Source organism: Acipenser ruthenus, chromosome 19 (genome assembly GCF_902713425.1).
Source record: "Acipenser ruthenus chromosome 19, fAciRut3.2 maternal haplotype, whole genome shotgun sequence".
Lineage (NCBI taxonomy): Eukaryota > Metazoa > Chordata > Actinopteri > Acipenseriformes > Acipenseridae > Acipenser > Acipenser ruthenus.
Window position 1 is genome coordinate 10,608,161 of NC_081207.1, and position 21,129 is coordinate 10,629,289.

At 41.4% G+C, this 21,129-nt stretch overlaps 1 protein-coding gene across 13 annotated transcripts in view; it reads right to left on the reverse strand.

The window, feature by feature from the left end:
- The window catches only part of LOC117424382 (C-Jun-amino-terminal kinase-interacting protein 4-like), a 102,321-nt gene that overhangs the window by 33,247 nt on the left and 47,945 nt on the right, over positions 1 to 21,129 (reverse strand). For 7 of the 13 annotated variants that reach the window (XM_034040672.3, XM_034040667.3, XM_058992469.1 and 4 more), the window contains 3 exons: positions 11,928 to 12,081; positions 3,298 to 3,508; positions 2,390 to 2,483 (listed from right to left, as the gene is read on the reverse strand). In XM_034040672.3, the coding sequence (XP_033896563.1) occupies positions 2,390 to 2,483; positions 3,298 to 3,508; positions 11,928 to 12,081 (459 nt within the window). Of the gene's footprint in view, positions 1 to 2,389; positions 2,484 to 3,297; positions 3,509 to 5,207; positions 5,277 to 11,927; positions 12,082 to 21,129 lie in introns of all 13 variants that reach the window. The other 6 variants (XM_058992472.1, XM_034040662.3, XM_058992468.1 and 3 more) reach the window with 2 other exon arrangements.

Genomic DNA, 21,129 nt, shown 5'->3' on the forward strand with positions numbered 1-21,129 from the left:
GAGTGAAACCATCTAGAAAATGATTTTGTCATTACAGCTTTCCAAGGCAACTTTATTTGAAGTTATAACATTCTCACTCCCTTGTAGTTACTTGTTTGTGTGGTCTTTTTTAGTGGTTTAGTTTATTTACTTAATGCATATGTGGAGGTTCTGCAGCAATAATAACTGTTTCAGATGAGTCAAAACATTCAACGCGAATGTAGCTAGAAAAATAAACTTCCATTACACAGTCTCGAAAGTGCAGTTTTGAATAAAAAAATAAAAATAAAAAAAGATATATCCAATATAATATTAGGTTAAGGAAGTTCTCAGTTTCCATCCCTTACTCTCAGGACATCTGTTACACTTGCTTGATTTCCATTACACGAGAGTAGATGTTAAAACTTCATGCTGATTTGAACTCGGCTCTCGCCAAGATAAGCACCAACTAAGACGTGGCTTTACAGTAAACTAATGTGATCCATATGTGTCTCCATCCATTTACGTTTCCTTCCATATGATGATGTAGATATCCTTCTGTCTGGTGTTAATGGCTGAAGTGTAATGCTGGCTCCAGGGATCAGCTTATTTTGCCTCCCTGGCGCATCAGCACACACAACGGCTGCGATGCTGGCTCCGGGGATCAACCACAGTGCGGCCCCCCCTGCGCATCAGCATGACAACCGTCTGGATTGAGCTAAGTAGGGTACATCTCTGGGGTCTTCAAGTGGGCACCTTCCATCCTCAGTGTTTCGTCGACTAGCCCACGACACCTCAAGAGGGCTCGACGGTGATTCTGGCATCCCAGTATCACCCCCCTCCGTCCCCCACTCAACTCAGCCCAGCTTACTTACCTGTACATCAGCGTTTCTTTCTTTCTATTGTGCTTGAGATCCCCAGCCAGAATCTTTCCGTCTCAACCACAGCCAGTTGCTGCTCCTCTCTGCTGCTTCAGAAAAGTTCTTCACTGTGCGACGCAACTCTTGGCCACTGAATCCGATGTCTCTGAGAAACCGGGTTGTAGAGTGTGCCACAAATCCTCGACAACCCACTTCCACTGGGTAAACCCGGACTCTCCATCCTCACTGTTCCGCTTCAGTGGCTAGTTGAGCATACTGCAGTTTCTTACTCATACGCCTCATCTACAGCATCCTCCCATGGCACTGTTAACTCTACCAGGTGAACAAGGCGTGCTGATCCAGACCACAAGACAATATCTGGTCGAAGGTTAGTGGTGGCAATCTAGGGTGGAAAAGTAAGCCGTTGACCAACATCTGCCAGCATTTTCCAGTCTCTAGCAGCTTCCAGTTGTCCTGGGCGAGGATTGGTTTTAACACCTTTTCTTGGTGGTTGCTCTCCTGGGCGGAGGAATGTTGTCTTTTGTGTGTAATGTTTTGATGGAACAGGTGGCAACTTATTGGTCATGTTACGCTTGTCTTCTAATGCTAAGGCCAAACATCGCAGCACCTGGTCATGGCGCCAAGTAAACCGTCCTTGGCTAAGAGCCACCTTACATCCTGTCAAAATGTGCCTTAATGTTGCAGGTGATGAACACAAAGGACATGAGGGATCCTCTCCTACCCAGAGGTTTAGGTTCTGTGGTGATGGGAGAACATCATATGTTGACCTGATGAAGAAACTGATCCTGCTCTGTTCCATTGACCATAGGTCTTGCCAGCCTATCTTGCGTTGTTCCACACTCTCCCATCTCATCCATTCTCCCTGCTTGGCCTGGGAAATGGCCTTTATACACCTCATCCTCTCCTCCTGCTTTTGCACCTCGTTGACTACCATCTTCCTCCGTTGAGCTGGGGCTGCCTTGTGCCATGTAGGAGGAACTGAACTGAGACCAAGACCCCCTCTACCATGCTGAACTTACCCCATGATATCACCAATTCGAAGGGCAGCCTTTGCATCCTCCACAGCTTTCTTTGCCACCCACTTTCTTCCAGTTTTCAGCACAGGTGCTGCCTCCCTTACGCATTTGTCGCGTGACTCTACTAATGTCAGTTCCAGTCTGACCTTGGTAAGGCAAAATGTCCAAGAAAGTGCAAGGCTTTCTGAAAGCAAATCTTTCCACAGAGATTTCTTTAACATAATGTAGCGCTTGATGATATGTTTCAAAAAAGAGGTTTCTTTTAAACTACACTTTTGAGATCTACAACAGGGAGTTGAAGTGCATGGCTTGGGGGGAAGTTTATGGAATTCTTTTAACTACAATCCATTTAAGGTTAAAAGTCCCTAAACATGTATACACCAATTGTTTTTTGTAAAAGAGTAACCTATTAGGATTATAGAACATATATTAGAAAAAATAAGACATAATACAGTAATTTCTGCAAGGATTATTATTCTGTTTTTTCCCTTAGAAAAGGTAAAAACTTGATTTTGAGATTGTGTGTTGTCTAACCTGGCTCCTTTGTATCCACTGAGGTCCATATCCAGCTCTGGGGTCGACTCAATAATGGCCTGAACTTCTGATTTATCTTCATTTTCAGTTGAACCTTTAAAACATGATTTTTCTCATATTATTTATTTTACCAGATCCATACCGAAACCCTCATAATGTAATCATGATTGTATACCCTCCAATGGGACACTGGGAGCACTTACAGTTGAGATATGTGAAATGCAATAACCCAGCCTTGTACAAACCATTTATTATATTCCCATGTATCTTAAATTGGAATTTCTGGTTTTGATTTTGCATGACTTGACACCACCTGTAATGGAACTTTACTTAGAGAAAAAAAATCACTTTAGGAAAGGGTAAACAATGTTTTAACCATACCCACAATCAAACTTGACAGAGAGAATCGCATGCTAATATGAAGTCACTATCTCATAGCATTAAAACAAAAAAGTCACATGAGCTGTCTTAATTCACAGGTCATAGTGAAGTGTGGTTTTAGATTTTCTTTCTATATCACTTAGCATATGAAGTTGAAGCTGTACTAGCAAATACACTGAGAGCAAGAATAAATACTGCTGGTTTGGCCATGGATACCATTGAGACTAGTTACTGCATCCTGGTGATCATTACAAATTAAACTGAATCCTAATGGCTCCTTTGGGCTATTTTACATTTCTAAACACGATTTCTCAAAACAAATCACTGCTATCTATCTGAAATCTATATTGTGCAAACAAATGTCTATTCCCAAGCGTCCATAACTGTATTACATACCCCCTGTTTGGACTTATTATCATCATCAATCCGTTTATAGACGCTACAATATTCAGGCTGGGACTTGGATAATGGTGCATTCATTGACAATGGAGAACAGAAGACCATGCTGTCTGGAATACAAGATTTACCTATTGAGACAGTCCTGGTGCCCGGGGTTACCTGCCCTTCTATGATTTTGCTACTGTCCGGTTTCCTGCTTGAAGTGTTTAGGTTTTTGGTCAGCCCCTCTGCCTCGTCTTTTATAGGAGTGTCAACAGAGTGCATGACCACATCCGATGCAGCAGTCGACAGCGGAGTGACAGACTTCGAGTCTCCTTGGCTGACGTCTGAAAGCTCATCCTAAAATGAAGAAGAAACAATTCAGGCCTAGGAGAAAGAAAGACGGGAGGGACAGGTTTGAATCCCAATAAAACCACGTACTGGCTAAGTCACATGTTGTGAGGAGTCCCATAATAACATATTAGATAGAAGCATCTTATTTGCAGTGGTCTCCAGTTTCTAAGTTGTGATTATTTTGCGTAAAATTTTGAAAATATAGTTTACATTTGCCTTGTTCCCATTGCCTGGCACTAGACTGTGGCTGCCCACAGCTAGCCGCTGAAATCAAGAGTGTTTCAGTGCTTTTCGCCAAACCCGACCAACCTCTTCGACCAATTTCTTGCTGTGCGTCAAAGGTCACTGGGGGATTGTGGGATCGTACTGTGTTTTGTTTTAAAGAAACCGGTGGTAACAAATATATTTAACCGTAGGCTCATTACAAATAAAAAAGGAATCTGGTTAAGAAGGACAGCACAGCCCAAACTTGTGTTTATCATGAATAATAATTTTAAAAAAAAGGAATGCAACCAGACTTTTGCCTTGTGTGAACACGGTTTAGTGAATACAATAAAGTTGAAAGAAAAACAATAAAGAATTGTAATGTGTGCTTTGGCTATATGAAAGAAACTCAGGCCACAAAGGTAGCGATTTTCCTGTTGGTTTCTTCTCTACACGCACCTGCTGGCTGTGAGATGACACACTTCCTTTGTAACTAGTTTAGCTACATTGAGTATGAGACAAAAAACCTGAACAGGTCAGCCACTTGGGTGATCCGTGGAACCGTTTGTTGCCGTGGGCAGCTGTAGTTGGGAGCGCCAGGCAGTGGAAACGGGGCAACAGACACATATATTCAGACAAACTTACAGTACATTTGTAATAACACAACAGACAGAATATGGACTTCACAACTAGATATACAGTGCTCCAGACAAACTTTCTTAAAGGGACAGGCAGCATTTTTGGGGTTACAGGTGCCAGTGGCACCTAAACCCAAAAAGACAGTTACCAAAAAAATGTTTTAGTCAAATTCTGGAGCCCTGATATAGGCCTAGATAGAAATGAACTGATGGACACATTAATGCACTTGTCATACTGTACAATAGACTGGTCACAGATAAACATTCACCACTATGAACACTTTAATAAAAAAAACAACAACATCAACATTAATCCTCAAGATGCATCAGAATTACTCCATAAAACAGATCAACACAACTAGACATAATTCAGCAGAAAACAAAACTAAAATGGTACTTTTGCTAATCAGTCTAAAAACAAAAAAAGACAAGTTAGCATCACTAAATTAGTGGTTATAATAGGAAAACTACCATGTTGAATAATCCCACCACTTGGTCAGCAGAACAAAGCACAACATATTGCATGCAACTTAATACGTTAACATGTGACTAACCAGAGAAACACCCTAGAGTAACCTGTGCAGAATCTGTCATCACTTTCAAGGTGTAATCTCAACCAGGGTTTTCATGATACCAAGAATAGGCTACCGATTGTTTGGCAAATAAACTAAGTGGCATGCAACAGATCGTGCGTTGCCATGTAGCCCTATTCTTTTTTTATTTTATTTTTTTTATGTTACAGGTTGCATGCAATGCATCAAGCTGTGTATTGTGGGCTGCTAAAAACACATGAGACTACTGAAGGCCACAGCACACGTGGTAGTTGGTTATGGTTTCCAATTCTGACTACTTATTCCAGCTACCTTGCTGTCAGCGGCCATCGCATTTTCCCAGCCACCCCTTTGCTTTTGAACATCTTCTGCCTCCAACTGCTTGGGAAGAGAATTAAAATGAACTGCATTTTAAGGTGCAGTAAACAGGTCCGGTGTTGGGTAGTTTTCAAAAGGCTGAAATGGGGAAAGGATTAGGCTTTATATTATAAAACAGGCTCTGAATCCACTGCATATATATTGTAACGTGTATGTCAAAGTAAAAATAAATAAAGGGGTGCACAATTCCGGTTCTTGAGGTCCGGAGCTCTCCTGGTTTATGTTCCAGCTGCACCATAAATTACTTCATGGAACCTAAAGTGTGCACCCTGGAGTACGCGTTCGTATCTTAATTTAAATTAAAAACTCATTTAAATTGTGATTGTTATACAAAATATTTATTTACAGTGACAAATACAAGATCATATGCGCCCAAAATTAGTAACATTTTTTTGCGGAAGGATCATCATCATCATCATCATCACCACCATGAAGAGGTTCTGTAATCACACAATTATAGAAGTTTACAAACTATATCCATTTTCTTTGTGTTTCTAATAAATACTGGCATTTAGTGGAAACAGGGCGAAATATCAGCCCAAATACAAACCGAACAACACAAAAATGAAAAGAAAATATAGTAAACACATTTTGTATTTACTAGATAATATTGGATTTTCCAACGGGAAAAATCAATCTGTTGGCCATATTATAAAGGGCTTACGTAACGTAGCTCCGAGCAATGTTCCTTTCTTTATTTGGACAGACTGTTATGTAACACATATAAAGCAGCATTAAACTTGTACAACTGAAATTGATCTGACCGGAAAAGAAGAAGCAAATGACATTCTTTCTATGCATTCCTCATTTTCTCAAAAACACTGCTTTACTTGTGTGGAACAGCAGCATAACAAAACCTGCCTCGGATTTATGATGCAGCTACAAAATCAAATCACTGTAAACAGATTTTGATAGATGAAGAGGAAGACAGAAATACCATAGCGTTTGTGTTTATGTACACCAAGATACTGGGGATTTATATTGTAATAAAAAGCATATTACAGATAGATGGATCATGATTTCCATAAACCATAATATGGTGTCCACAGACAAACTATTTACAATATGTACTGTACAGAATTTCCAAAAAGGAATGTTTGATTTGGTAGTTTTAAAAGAGTTGTATGAGGTGGAAAGATTATATCTACTGGCACAGCAGGTGGATCAGGAAGCCTCAGGTCTTCCCATCTCCGAGACAGGGTCAGGCTGACATTTCATGGTAACTTAAGCTGACTTAAGCCTGCCTCTGCCTATGGACATTTTCTACATGACGTGCCATACGGATTAAACCAAAAGGAATTGAAAACGTGGTCGACTGCAGAAAAAGGACAGGTTTATCGGGTACATGTCTCAATCCTATTGCATTATTATCAATTTGTTTAAAGCCTACTCGGTGGAATTGCACTTGTTTGGGTGTCTGTACTGTCACTGCACATACCATACAACAAGAACAAACACATTTAATTTTCCAATCTGTCATAAACCAATCATTTAGTGTTGTGTAAATAAATAACTACAACTATCACACAGATAAACTAGGTCACATACAGTCCTTGTTTCTTATTCATTTTAAGAAAATAAAAGTAGGTCATCTTTCGCTAGGCACACTGATGTCGATGAATATAGGGATTCAGCATTCTATTTTTTCTTTTCACATAAACAGCTCACTGTGTCCTATAGGATTGACTAATCAGAGCAGTATACATGCAATGCAATATACACATACAAAACAGGCAGGCACTTACAATTGCTTGTAAGCAGCAAGAAACTACAGAATACGGGCTGGTAAATATTTAGTGATTAATATTTTCCTCTATGGTTCCTCTTGTTTCTTGAATTAATTAATTCAGCAATCCACAAATGTTTGGTTCATTAAACCGGTATCAGTATCAAAGTGTGATGCAGTGGTTGTCCACTGGCATGAATTCAAGCATCACTAGAATATATATGAACAGATTATATATAGTTCGCCCAGCACCAAGGGCTTCTGGGCGAATCTCGAAGTTACCACTTTTTTCCGGCACTCGCCCACATCCAATCGGGCAAATCTAGATAGGCCCAGAACTTGAAAAAGAAACCAGTTTTTTCAACAGTTTTCACTGAATTTTGGGACTAGCCCAGGTGAGTCTAGTTTCGTTCAACGCTTCAAAATCGATGCTGGGTGAATCTGGTTCGCCCATGCCATTATTCTGGGCAAGTCTAGTTTTGCAAAAATTCCACAGGAAAAGTGAAACAGGTTTATAATATGCTACTAACCGCATTATCTCATTATTAATGCTCTGTTGCTGTAGCAGCAGATGCTCTCCTTCAATGTGGGCTGTGCGAGATATTACATGTTAATCTTTTCACCCTTTACTCAAACACAAAGTACTGGTCTGCAGGGAATGACGACTCAAATGCTTTCAGGTAAAATAATAAAAAAAACAAAATCACAAGGTACCCCTCTTGCAGGATTTGTTTCCCTGATTGTTCAAAGCATCGCATCCCAATACCTGCTGTGGAGTAAAACATTAAACGTAACCTACTGTAATCTAATTACATTTTTCAGTAATTTTTAACTGTAATGGCTCCTTTTTCAGACGGGTAATGGAATGTGCTACCAGATTACTTTTTTGTGATAAATGTAGGTACTTTTTGTTACATGTAAAAAGATCTATGGCTAATGCATAACACGGAAATCAGAAAGCGCTTCAACAGTGCAAGTCAAGCCTTACAGGTCACAAGAATGCGCTTTTTTATATTTTTGCTAGAAAATTATGTCAAAGGAGGGTCTGAGTGTGTTTAACAGCTGGATCTTTAAAGCCAAAAAAATCTGTAAAATGTAAATGATGCTACTACAGTAGTTACATTTTTTTCAACATAATTAAGTTAATGTAACTAGTTACTGTAATGGACTGCTTTTTATAAGTAACTTGCCCAACACCTTGTCTTTTCAGACTCTTTGCAATATATTAATTGCAATTGAAAAATGTTTGGCACCTATGTGAATTCAAAGGTAGGCATTTTAGCTGACCTTGTCTACAGGCAAATTAATGAGATTACTACCAGTGGGCTGCTGGAATTGTTCAACAGGAACACACATCTTTAATCATAAGCTGTCCTTTTTTCAAGAGCCTGTAACAGAACAAGCTGGAGCAGGGGGATTTTTCAAATTTTAGTTCTTTAAAATATTAACACCAGCATTGCTGCATTTTAAAAGGATTTTCTTTTTTTTGTAGCTTCAAACCAATAAGCATTAAAAAAAAACACACCTCTTTATTGCAAATGTAATTCTAAAGTTATTCAATTATTAAATAGTTTCCCCTACTGTAACAGAGCTGTATTTTCACCATCCACTGCAGCAAAAAATACAATAGGGTATAAAATACAATGCTCACATCTGCTAACATGTTTACTCGTTTTAAATGGAAATGAGCCCTTGAGTATCCAATTAGCATAATTTTTTTTTTTTTTTGTGTGAACAACAAAGTATCCTGGGGGACATAATAGAACAGAAGGGACCTCTAAAAGGAATGTGAAAGCAAAACTGAGAGCATCACAGAACACTGTAAAGACACCATCTCAAAATATGTGGTCTGCAACATTCATAAGGTTAAAATAATTCGAATCAATAAACCAACCCCACTAGGCTTTCACTTACTATGGTACTATTACTGGGAAATAGGATATACAGATACTCAGATTTTCCAGGTAATTCCCTTTAAGATGTTTTAAAGTTTTTAGAATGTGTCAATTACCAGTGATGTAGTCAAGACCAAAATTTTGAGACCAAGGCCAAGACCGAGACCAGATATGTTGAGACCGAGACCAGTATACAGTACTGTGCAAAAGTTTTAGGCAGGTGTGAAAAAATGCTGTAAAGTAAGAATGCTTTCAAAAATAGACATGTTAATAGTTTATATTTATCAATTAACTAAATGCAAAGTGAGTGAACAGAAGAAAAATCTACATCAAATCAATATTTGGTGTGACCACCCTTTGCCTTCAAAACAGCATCAATTCTTCTAGGTACACTTGCACACAGCTTTTGAAGGAACTCGGCAGGTAGGTTGCCCCAAACATCTTGGAGAACTAACCACAGTTCTTCTGTGGATTTAGGCAGCCTCAGTTGCTTCTCTCTCTTCATGTAATCCCAGACAGACTCAATGATGTTGAGATCAGGGCTCTGTGGGGGCCATACCATCACTTCCAGGACTCCTTGTTCTTCTTTACGCTGAAGATAGTTCTTAATGACTTTCGCTGTATGTTTGGGGTCGTTGTCATGCTGCAAAATAGATTTGGGGCCAATCAGATGCCTCCCTGATGGTACTGCATGATCGATAAGTATCTGCCTGTACTTCTCAGCATTGAGGAGACCATTAATTCTGACCAAATCCCCAACTCCATTTGCAGAAATGCAGCCCCAAACTTGCAAGGAACCTCCACCATGCTTCACTGTTGCCTGCAGACACTCATTCGTGTACCGCTCTCCAGCCCTTCGGCGAACAAACTGCCTTCTGCTACAGCCAAATATTTCACATTTTGACTCATCAGTCCAGAGCACCTGCTGCCATTTTTCTGCACCCCAGTTCCTGTGTTTTCGTGCATAGTTGAGTCGTTTGGCCTTGTTTCCATGTCGGAGGTATGGCTTTTTGGCCGCAAGTCTTCCATGAAGGCCACTTCTGACCAGACTTCTCTGGACAGTAGATGGGTGTACCAGGTTCCCACTGTTTTCTGCCAATTCTGAGCTGATGGCACTGCTGGACATCTTCCGATTGCGAAGGGAACTAAGCATGATGTGTCTTTCATCTGCTGCAGTAAGTTTCCTTGGCCGACCAATCAATATTTTTAAATCTTAGTTTAAGGTTTTGTTTTTGATTGGACCTTTTATTAGCGAGCAGTATTTCGTTTGGTATATTTTTGTAAACCGCCCTGGCATGTTTGTACATAAAGGATGCCATATAAATGAATGCCAGCGGTCATTGCAAACCACATTGGGTCATTTGTATTTCCTGACAGTGCAAATGCAGGCATCAAAAACATGCAGTACTGTGTCATGAATAATACAAGGCAGAATTATTTAGATATATGTATTGATACCTACTGTAAACATGTCTAAAATGTGTTTTTGTTCGTATTTTCCGATATAGTCTGTTTCATACTAAAATGATGTAGACTTCAGTTTGCAGTTCAGTCTTTTTTATATCTGTTTAATGACATTATTAGGAGATGTGTGTTTTATAGCAAACAGTTTAATATTAGTATATTTAGACAAAATCACAGATTTCACAGCATGAGATCTCTAAAAAATGTGCCTGTGCTTATGTTTATACAACAATTCTAAACCATCTTTTCAGTTTGCTGGTTACTTTCAATTAAAACCTGAATTAACAGTACAGAACAATACAATATATACAATACAATTTGCTTTTATATAGCGCTCTTCATGCAGAGCATCCCAGGGCGCTTTACAGTAAAAATAAAAAAGTCATTGGCCAATCATCAATCATCAGCTCAAAAATAAGCTAATGAAAACAAATATGTTTTTAAAACTGATTTAAAAGGTTCGACTATGTCAGCATTTCTGATAGAAATTGGGACAGAGTTCCAGAGGCACGGGGCATAACAACTAAAGTCCCTTGCCCCTCTTGATTTCAAGCGACTTCTGGGAACCAGCAATTGTTCAGCATTTACTGATCTCAAGCTGCAACTATATGTAGTGCCAAAGCCAAATGGAAACCAAGAATTCCCAAGAGCATTTACTGTTTACCTGCAAAACATACGTCGCATTCTGATTTGAATTCTCAAAGATTGCCCAGGTGATGTGATCCTTACTATTTGATTTCCCTCTGTAGACCTTGGTATTACAAAAGCTCAGTGTCCCTCCTCCATGCCTCTTCAAGTGTTGGTGTGTATCAAGTGAGACAAGACTCTTTTTTTTGTACTGACACCCAGTTTTACATGCTTCAACAGATTGGGGTTGGATTTGTATGTAATTAACTCTGTTTAGGCATTCCAACATAACCTTATTAAAATGCAAAAAAAAAAAAAAAAAAAAAAAAAAAGAGGCAATTTTTCTACTGTAAAACGTTTCCAAGCTGGGCTAGCCAAGTGAAACGTCCTGCAGGCCTGACAGTATTTTCATTTTGTTATGCTAATGTGTGACTTATAAAGAAAAAACTAAAAGAAACCGAGTTTAATATTAATGGTTGATAACATATAGAAATGAACATGTTTTTGAAGTTTTAATACATTCACAGACACATTTAAATATAAGAAGCAAAAAAACATATTCAAGATAATTTCGTACCGGGAATTCTAGTCATGCGCTGAAGAAAATAGGTATTATGTAATATATAAAATCAAATCACTGAAATAAGTGAGGAAGTTTAGAAAAATGATCTTGCACTGGATCAAAGGCCAAGTTTCTCAACTTAGTCATCAACAGTACAGGTTTTTGTGTTTGTTTCAACTTCTGTAAAATATCTGTAATAAATGTGCTTCCCACATAAAAAATAATATTCGTCTGTAACTGCAGTGACTATCCAGCATACATCACACTACAATACAAATTGAAGGGAACTGGCTGAAACAAAGGTATTTGGGGGAACTTGAAGACAAGACTGGTTTGAGTTGGGCCCTGTGAGTGAAGTCTGTCGGCCCGCTCTGACCCACCTTGAGGCTTGTGTTGGAGCGGGGGTGACTGAGGTTGTTGAATCTCCAGAGCTCCGTCCCAGGGGTCTCGGCTCCGTCTCGCTGGGCATCCGGTGTGAGCAGGGGGTCTCCTCCAGACAAGGGGAAAATCCCCAGGGAAACAGGCCGATCTTTCCTGTGCACAGATATGGAAAATAAAATGAATAACGAAAACAAAATAACACTTAGTTAATCTACACTGGCTTATTGATAGGTCAGAAATATCACTGCTTCAGAATGGTGGCCATTACCCTTTATGAAAAAAGCACTTTAGATATTTTATTACTATTCTACGGCATATATTTGGTCATACAGTACAAGAATTTTACCAGGCAGTACTTTAATGACAACAAGAAAGAAAAGACAGATACACTATAATACGTGCTTTTATCTGTTCCAAAAAAGACTGGTAGTGTTGATTAGACATTTTTTAGACTATTTCTTCTTCTAAAAACAGACATCAGCTTATACAGATAAAAGTCTATCTCTTCCTTACTTGAATATCCCATCTGATGGTGCCATGTTAGACTTAAAGTAATCTGTTGTTGTATTAAAGATAAGTGTTTTATAGACGCTGTAGAGAAATGCATTGTGGTTGTTACCACTCATTAAATTAGCTGATTTTACTTATCTAGTCCAACAACAGGAGTAATAAGAAAGAAGAAAAAAAAAGAAAAACAAACACACAAAATGTTCCCATGAACCAAAGGTCTTGAGAACAGATTTAGCTTGTTCAACTCTGCAGGCCTCACAATGACATTCTACTGGCTTGTGATTCGCTGCAGAAATCTGGTGGTGTTTCACTTGGAGCAATGTGAAATGACATGCTGAGCTGGCAGTTTGTTTAAATGGCAGCTTGTGTGACATTTGGTCAGGAGTTAAACACAATGTCAAATGCATTAGCTGGATAAGCATTAATGAAGAGGTGATTTAATGAACGCATTCACGTGTCTAAGCAATTCGAACTTTCTTGACTACTGGGTAATCTATCTGGAAAATGGAAGACCAAAAATCAAACACACAAAGTAAAATCTAGCTTATCCTGTAAAACAGGATTTTTATCGTACTGTATTTTGTCATTCATAAAACGGCAGGCAGATATGCTGCTCTCTGATTGGTCAAATCACACATTTCACAAGCGGCAGCCCCATTACATGTTTGTGCTAACATGTAAACAAAAACAAAAAGGATATCAAGAAATTGACAAAACCAGAGACTCCCCCCCCCCCCCCCCCCGTTATAATAAAGGATGTTTGTTTTACAACTGTTCTCAATACAGTCATTCAACACCAAAAATAAATAAATAAATAAAATCCTAACTCCTACAGTGAAAAAAATAACAAGTAGACTTCAAATAATCTACTCTAACCTGTAATTTCACTACAAAAATACATAATGCCCGAAAACCCACCTGCGTTTAATTTACATCCACGCCGTCTCCCACAACATACTCACTGGGGCCTAATTAATGACGCCTGTTCTAAACCACTACTTGCCGATAAAACGCTTCACAGGGATGCTCAAGCGTCCTTTTCCATTGACTACTGAATGTCAGATAAACAAAGCTAAATAAATAAATGACAAAAGTGGTAGTATAATAGCAATAATGGCATTGCTGTGGCAAGTTCTTCATTAATAATAACGGAACTATTTTGTTCAAATAATACCCCCCGGCTGTCTAAAATGTTAGCCGTACAGTAATTAATAAAATGCTAATGTCTGTAGAAAACCACCACAGGAAAGAGCAGCTCTGGTCACAAGCAGGTCATAACTTATCAAGTCTTCCTATTTCCATTGGAAGAGAGATACAATATGCTTAACACTACAGTTTTCATACAGTATGATGTAAACAATTTCAAAACAGAGAGAGGATATAAAGTACTGTATTGTATAGTACTTTTTAAAGCCAGGCGTCATTTGTTCAACCATTGTTTTAATCCAGAATCTGTTACATTTTTGTTTGAAATAGGCCTATACATTAGACAAAAACATATTTTAAATCTTTTAAGAGGAGTACATTGACGGTTTAAAACCACATGTCCAATTCTAAACAGTTAAGCTGCTTTTGGACTTGCAAGGCCATCATTATTTCAGGCAAAGCATATATTTTATTTTACAAAGCATATATATATATATATATATATATATATATATATATATATATATATATATATATATATATATATATACAGATGTGCTCAAATTTGTTGGTACCCTTACAGCTCATTGAAATAATGCTTCATTCCTCCTGAAAAGTGATGAAATTAAAAGCTATTTTATCATGTATACTTGCATGCCTTTGGTATGTCATAGAATAAAGCAAAGAAGCTATGAAAAGAGATGAATTATTGCTGATTCTACAAAGATATTCTAAAATGGCCTGGACACATTTGTTGGTACCCCTTAGAAAAGATAATAAATAATTGGATTATAGTGATATTTCAAACTAATTAGTTTCTTTAATTAGTATCACACATGTCTCCAATCTTGTAATCAGTCATTCAGCCTATTTAAATGGAGAAAAGTAGTCACTGTGCTGTTTGGTACCATTGTGTGCACCACACTGAACATGGACCAGAGAAAGCAAAGGAGAGAGTTGTCTGAGGAGATCAGAAAGAAAATAATAGACAAGCATGGTAAAGGTAAAGGCTACAAGACCATCTCCAAGCAGCTTGATGTTCCTGTGACAACAGTTGCAAATATTATTAAGAAGTTTAAGGTCCATGGAACTGTACCAACCTCCCTGGGCGCAGCCGCAAGAGGAAAATCGACCCCAGATTGAACAGAAGGATAGTGCGAATGGTAGAAAAAGAACCAAGGATAACTGCCAAAGAGATACAAGCTGAACTCCAAGGTGAAGGTACGTCAGTTTCTGATCGCACCATCCGTCGCTTTTTGAGCGAAAGTGGGCTCCATGGAAGAAGACCCAGGAGGACTCCACTTTTGACAGAAAAACATAAAAAAGCCAGACTGGAATTTGCTAAAATGCATATTGACAAGCCACAATCCTTCTGGGAGAATGTCCTTTGGACAGATGAGTCAAAACTGGAGCTTTTTGGCAAGTCACATCAGCTCTATGTTCACAGACGAAAAAATGAAGCTTTCAAAGAAAAGAACACCATACCTACAGTGAAACATGGAGGAGGCTCGGTTATGTTTTGGGGCTGCTTTGCTGCGCCTGGCACAGGGTGCCTTGAATCTGTGCAGGGCACAATGAAATCTCAAGACTATCAAGGCATTCTGAAGCGAAACGTACTGCCCAGTGTCAGAAAGCTCTGTCTCAATCGCAGGTCATGGGTCCTCCAACAGGATAATGACCCAAAACACACAGCTAAAAGCACCCAAGAATGGATAAGAACAAAACATTGGACTATTCTGAAGTGGCCTTCTATGAGTCCTGATCTGAATCCTATCGAACATCTATGGAAAGAGCTGAAACTTGCAGTCTGGAGAAGGCACCCATCAAACCTGAGACAGCTGGAGCAGTTTGCTCAGGAAGAGTGGGCCAAACTACCTGTTAACAGGTGTAGAAGTCTCATTGAGAGCTACAGAAAACGTTTGATTGCAGTGATTGCCTCTAAAGGTTGTGCAACAAAATATTAGGTTAAGGGTCCCATCATTTTTGTCCATGCCATTTTCATTTGTTTTATTATTTACAATATTATGTTGAATGAAAAATCAAAAGCAAAGTCTGATTTCTAATAAATATGGAATAAACAATGGTGGATGCCAATTACTTTTGTCAGTTTCAAGTTATTTCAGAGAAAATGGTGCATTCTTCGATTTTTGTGGAGGGGTACCAACAAATTTGAGCACGTCTGTATATATATATATATATATATATATATATATATATATATATATATATATATATATATATATATATATATTCATATTCTTTGAGAGGTGGGAAGCCTATTCAAATTATCTAAAAAAATTAAGTCATTAAAATGCTTAAAATAAAGAAGAGGGACATCTTTACACAGGAGACTGAGAAAAAGGAACCCCAGGGGCAGAGAATCCAATTCATACCTGCGAATGAATTCTAAGTAGTTCAGATGGAAAATGTCTACAGGTCTTACAGACTTAAAATAATGGAAGGATAAAAAGCATGGCACATATATTTCCACGTTGCTGCAAGCGGGTCTAGAGCTCCGAAGTTTTTAAAAAGCAGATGTCTGCCTGTTACCGAATACAATGGCTCAGTGTGGCAAAGCACCCCGCCCCTGTGTGCATTTGTGTTATGTGTTGTATGGGTGCGTATGTTAATGTTGGTGTATAGATTGGTACACGGGATATAAACGGGTCTGTGTTTCACGTGTATTTAAAGTGTATAATTATATTTAGGCACGAGGATGGCACATCACTTCACGTGCAGATAAAATGTGTATAATGTGTGGCACGGGGTTGCACGTAATGAATTCACGTGCTGGGATTCAAGTGAGTAATTAATTAGTAATTGAATCCCAGCACAACAGTATATATAGATGCACGTTTTAGTCACTGGGGGTTAGGTGTTCGGGAGTGGAGAACGGGTGAGAGAGAGGAGTAATTGAAAGTAAGATCGTAAATATAATAGTTGTTTGTACTCACCGTGTTTGTTTGTCTCCGTTTCACCTGTGTGTTAGTGTCTAGTCGTTTTGTCTGTCTGTTTATTTTGGCGTCAAGTGCCGTGTCCTGTTTTGTATTCCATTGTTCAAACCTTTTATTTTCTGTGCTGTTTTATTAAATGCTGAGCGAAACCATTCGCTCAGCTCCACCAAAACCCCAAGTCTCTGTCTGTTTACTCCCTGCTTCTGGTCTGACGCCACCCACTCCGGCCGTCTTTGTGACACGTGGTGTCCTGCGTGGGATCGACAGCGCCTCCAGGACTCAGGCCAGAGCAGGAACCGCATGTTTTGGAAAAAAAAAAGTGTTGGATTACAAAAATATATATATATATATATATATATATATATATATATATAAATAAATAAAATGGGATGGAAGGAGGATAAAGAGGTGAAGGACAGGGAGGAGGAGTGCCGCCTAAGGGCCAGACATCCACGGCGATCTAACAAGCCAACGCCGGGGTGCCTCCTCTGCGACCAGGATCATCTGTTCGCCAACTGTCCCTTCCGCAGTTATGAGGAGGAGCCTGAGCGTCCACAGCCCAAGTGGGAGGAGCCTGAGCGTCCACAGCCCAAGTGGGAGGAGCCTGAGCGTCCACAGCCCAAGTGGGAGGAGCCTGAGCATCCACAGCCCAAGTGGGAGGAGCCTGAGCGTCCTACGCCTGAGTGGGAGGAGCCCGAGCGTCCTACGCCTGAGTGGGAGGAGCCCGAGCGTCCTACGCCTGAGTGGGAGGAGCCCGAGCGTCCTACGCCTGAGTGGGAGGAGCCCGAATGTCCTACGCCTGAGTGGGAGGAGCCCGAACGTCCTACGCCTGAGTGGGAGGAGCCCGAACGTCCTACGCCTGAGTGGGGGGAGCCCGAACGTCCACAGCCCAAGAGGGGGGAGTCGGTGCGTCCACAGCCCAAGAGGGGGGAGTCGGTGCGTCCACAGCCCAAAAGGGAGGAGTCGGTGCGTCCACAGCCCAAAAGGGAGGAGTCGGGGCGTCCACAGCCCAAAGAGAGGAAAGTCGGGGCTTCCATAACCCTAGGAACCAAGCTGCCAGCAGAGGGAGAATGCCTGCTGGTCCCACCTCCACCAGCAGAGGAAGAATGCCTGCTGGTTTCCCCTTCCGAGGCAGAGCCGCACCAGTCCCCTGCAAGAGAGGCAGAGCAGCACCAGTCCCCTGAAAAAGGGGGAGACGACATGCTGCTCCCACCTCCGTCGCCAGGAGATTACACGCTGCTCCCACCTTCACCGGCAGGAGCAGAGCAGCCGGAGCTGTCTCTGCCTCCGCCACCTCCACCGGCAGGAGCAGAGCAGCAGGAGCTGCCTCTGCCTCCGCCACCTCCACCGGCAGGAGCAGAGCAGCAGGAGCTGCCTCTGCCTCCGCCATGTCCACCAGCAGAGGGTGAATGCCTGCTGGGTCCCTGTCGACCAGCAGAGGGTGAATGCCTGCTGGTATCACTTCCCCCACCAGCAGAGGATGAATGCCTGCTGGTATCACTTTCCCCACCATCACGAGGAGAGGAGCGGGAGCTGCCTCTGCCTCCATCACCATCAGGGGGAGAGAAGCAGGAGCTGCCTCTCCCTTCACCAGAAAGACCAGGGCGTGAAGCTGGCGGCCCTCCGCAGCCCTTGCATAGGCTGCTGAGGGAAGCATGGGTAAGAATCGCCTGGTCGCAGAGGCCGAGAAGAGGGCCAACACCCGCATCCCGGCTGGTCCTGACTCCCTGCCACGCTTCACCCTCGCCTGGGGCTGCCAGCCGTGCCGCATCGCCTGGGGCTGCTAGTTGCTCCGCATCGCAGCAGGAAGTACTGTGGCCGGAACCCCACCAAGGGGAGCTGTCGGCCACGAAGAAAGTGGGGGAGGTCAGGAGACCTGCTCCCACTGCAGCAGTTTCGCTGCCGGAGATCGTGGGGGAGGTCCGGAGACCTGCTCCCACTGCAGCAGTTTCGCTGCCGGGGATCGTGGGGGAGGTCCGGAGACCTGCTCCCACTGCAGCAGTTTCGCTGCCGGAGATCGTGGGGGAGGTCCGGAGACCTGCTCCCACTGCAGCTTCTTCGCTGCCGGCAGTACTGTGGTCGGAGCCCCACCAAAGGGAGCTACCGGCTACAAAGAAGGGGGACGAGGTCTGGAGACCACTTTCCCCAGCAGCAGTTTCGCTGCAGGAGTTCTTGTGGCCGGAGCCCCACAGGAGGGAGCTGCCGGCTACGAAGAAGGGGGAGGTCGGGGGACCACCTGCCCCCGCAGCTTTTTCGCTGCAGGACGGGACCAACAGGCTGTCAGCCGTGCCACTACCGGCAGGGGTGCTGACAGCATGGCCAGCCATGGGCCCACTGAAGCCTCCCTTCCCAGCCCGAGACTTTGTCCTGGACTGCTGGATTTTTAAGGGGGGAGGTGGCCGTTGAGGCCATGTGTGCTGCGCACAAGGGGGGGTATATGTGGCAAAGCACCCCGCCCCTGTGTGCATTTGTGTTATGTGTTGTATGGGTGCGTATGTTAATGTTGGTGTATAGATTGGTACACGGGATATAAACGGGTCTGTGTTTCACGTGTATTTAAAGTGTATAATTATATTTAGGCACGAGGATGGCACATCACTTCACGTGCAGATAAAATGTGTATAATGTGTGGCACGGGGTTGCACGTAATGAATTCACGTGCTGGGATTCAAGTGAGTAATTAATTAGTAATTGAATCCCAGCACAACAGTATATATAGATGCACGTTTTAGTCACTGGGGGTTAGGTGTTCGGGAGTGGAGAACGGGTGAGAGAGAGGAGTAATTGAAAGTAAGATCGTAAATATAATAGTTGTTTGTACTCACCGTGTTTGTTTGTCTCCGTTTCACCTGTGTGTTAGTGTCTAGTCGTTTTGTCTGTCTGTTTATTTTGGCGTCAAGTGCCGTGTCCTGTTTTGTATTCCATTGTTCAAACCTTTTATTTTCTGTGCTGTTTTATTAAATGCTGAGCGAAACCATTCGCTCAGCTCCACCAAAACCCCAAGTCTCTGTCTGTTTACTCCCTGCTTCTGGTCTGACGCCACCCACTCCGGCCGTCTTTGTGACACTCAGTAATGGTCGGTTCATTCTTTGCCCAGTAAATCGGCCATCATGCTTTCTGTTTCAGTCAGTTCTCGGAACACAATGAGAATGCTAATCTGCTCTGAACTTGCTGCCTGGGAGCCGATTGTGAGAGCTGTAAATAACAGCATCCTCTTTCTGTATTGTAATCAAGCTACTTTCATCAAAACGGAATGACTGCCTTACCTTCACATAAGGAAATAAAACTGATTCTAGCACTGCAGTAGTTTCTAGCTTGTGTTACATGTGATCAGTGAAAAAGGAGGATGAATATTTTTTAAAGGATAAATATACCCTGCAGTTTTTTTTTGTTTTTTTGTTTTTTTAAAGGACACATTATACAATCATCTGACCGCTAAAACACAACGCTGTTCCTGCCAAAAAGCAATTTCATCCTGCAGCAGCAAACCCAGCGGGGCTGTCAAAGCTCTCTGATCAGCTGCACTACCTGAACTCTTGCTGGAATAAAGCAGATTGGAACCATCATTAACACTTTGAATGCTATCATCAATCAATCATGGAACGAGAAATGTCTATTGCAGGGCTTGAATTTCATTTTTGTGTGCTGGGGGGATTTCCCCCTTATGCTGCAGCCAATGGGGGGGATTCCAAAATTTTAGGGGGGACTGACAAAAAACTATATATATATTTCACTGCATCATCACTCACACGGGTGTTGCTTTAAAATAAGCTGCTTTCAGGAGACCCAACAGCTGTTCATCACTGTGAGACAGAGCACTCTCCATTGCTTTTGCTATTGCCTGTTGTGAAGTTTTTGCAGTAGCAGAAGAAAAAGGTGCTTTTCTTCTTAACCAGAGCTCCATTTCTTTTTTTTTTTTTTTTTTTTTTTTTTTAACTCTTTACACTCAGCCCTGTTTCTGCCTGATTTCATTTATGTATGTTTAACTACTGGATAGTTTGGACTGCATGCATGTAACATATCAAATTAAAGGCCACAAAATGTCCTTTCATATTGTGTAAGTTGTAACTGGATCAGGCGTACTATATGTGGTAGAGATGAGAATACATGTTATAATAAAAGAAAAAAAAAAAAAAAAAACTTTTCCAAAATAATCATGTTTGGTCACTGCTATGTATATTGTAATCATAGATGGCTCAAAAAAAAGACACTGCACCATTGAACCTCAATATGAAATGAACATATGGGGTAGGGGGGGAGCTGAGCTTCTAAGCTTTCCAACGATACTGCCCCTTTCAGTCTAGCTGCTACAATGACAATAAATTCAAAACGAAACCTAAGCTGTGAACTCTGTCACATGATGAGAGGCTTAACTTCAGGCGATCGTAGTTCTGGCCAGGAGTACCACATACACACACTGAATACGTCTTTGGAAATCCCCATGTCTGTACTTTTACACCAGGTAGGTGGCTTTTACCGTGCCTGAGTAATATGTGCGTAACCTTCGGTGCGCTGGCGGCTCAAAATGAATGGGGCTGAGTTTTAAGAGTTAAAGTAAAAGTCACCGCTTGCAAAACAACAGATAGATAGA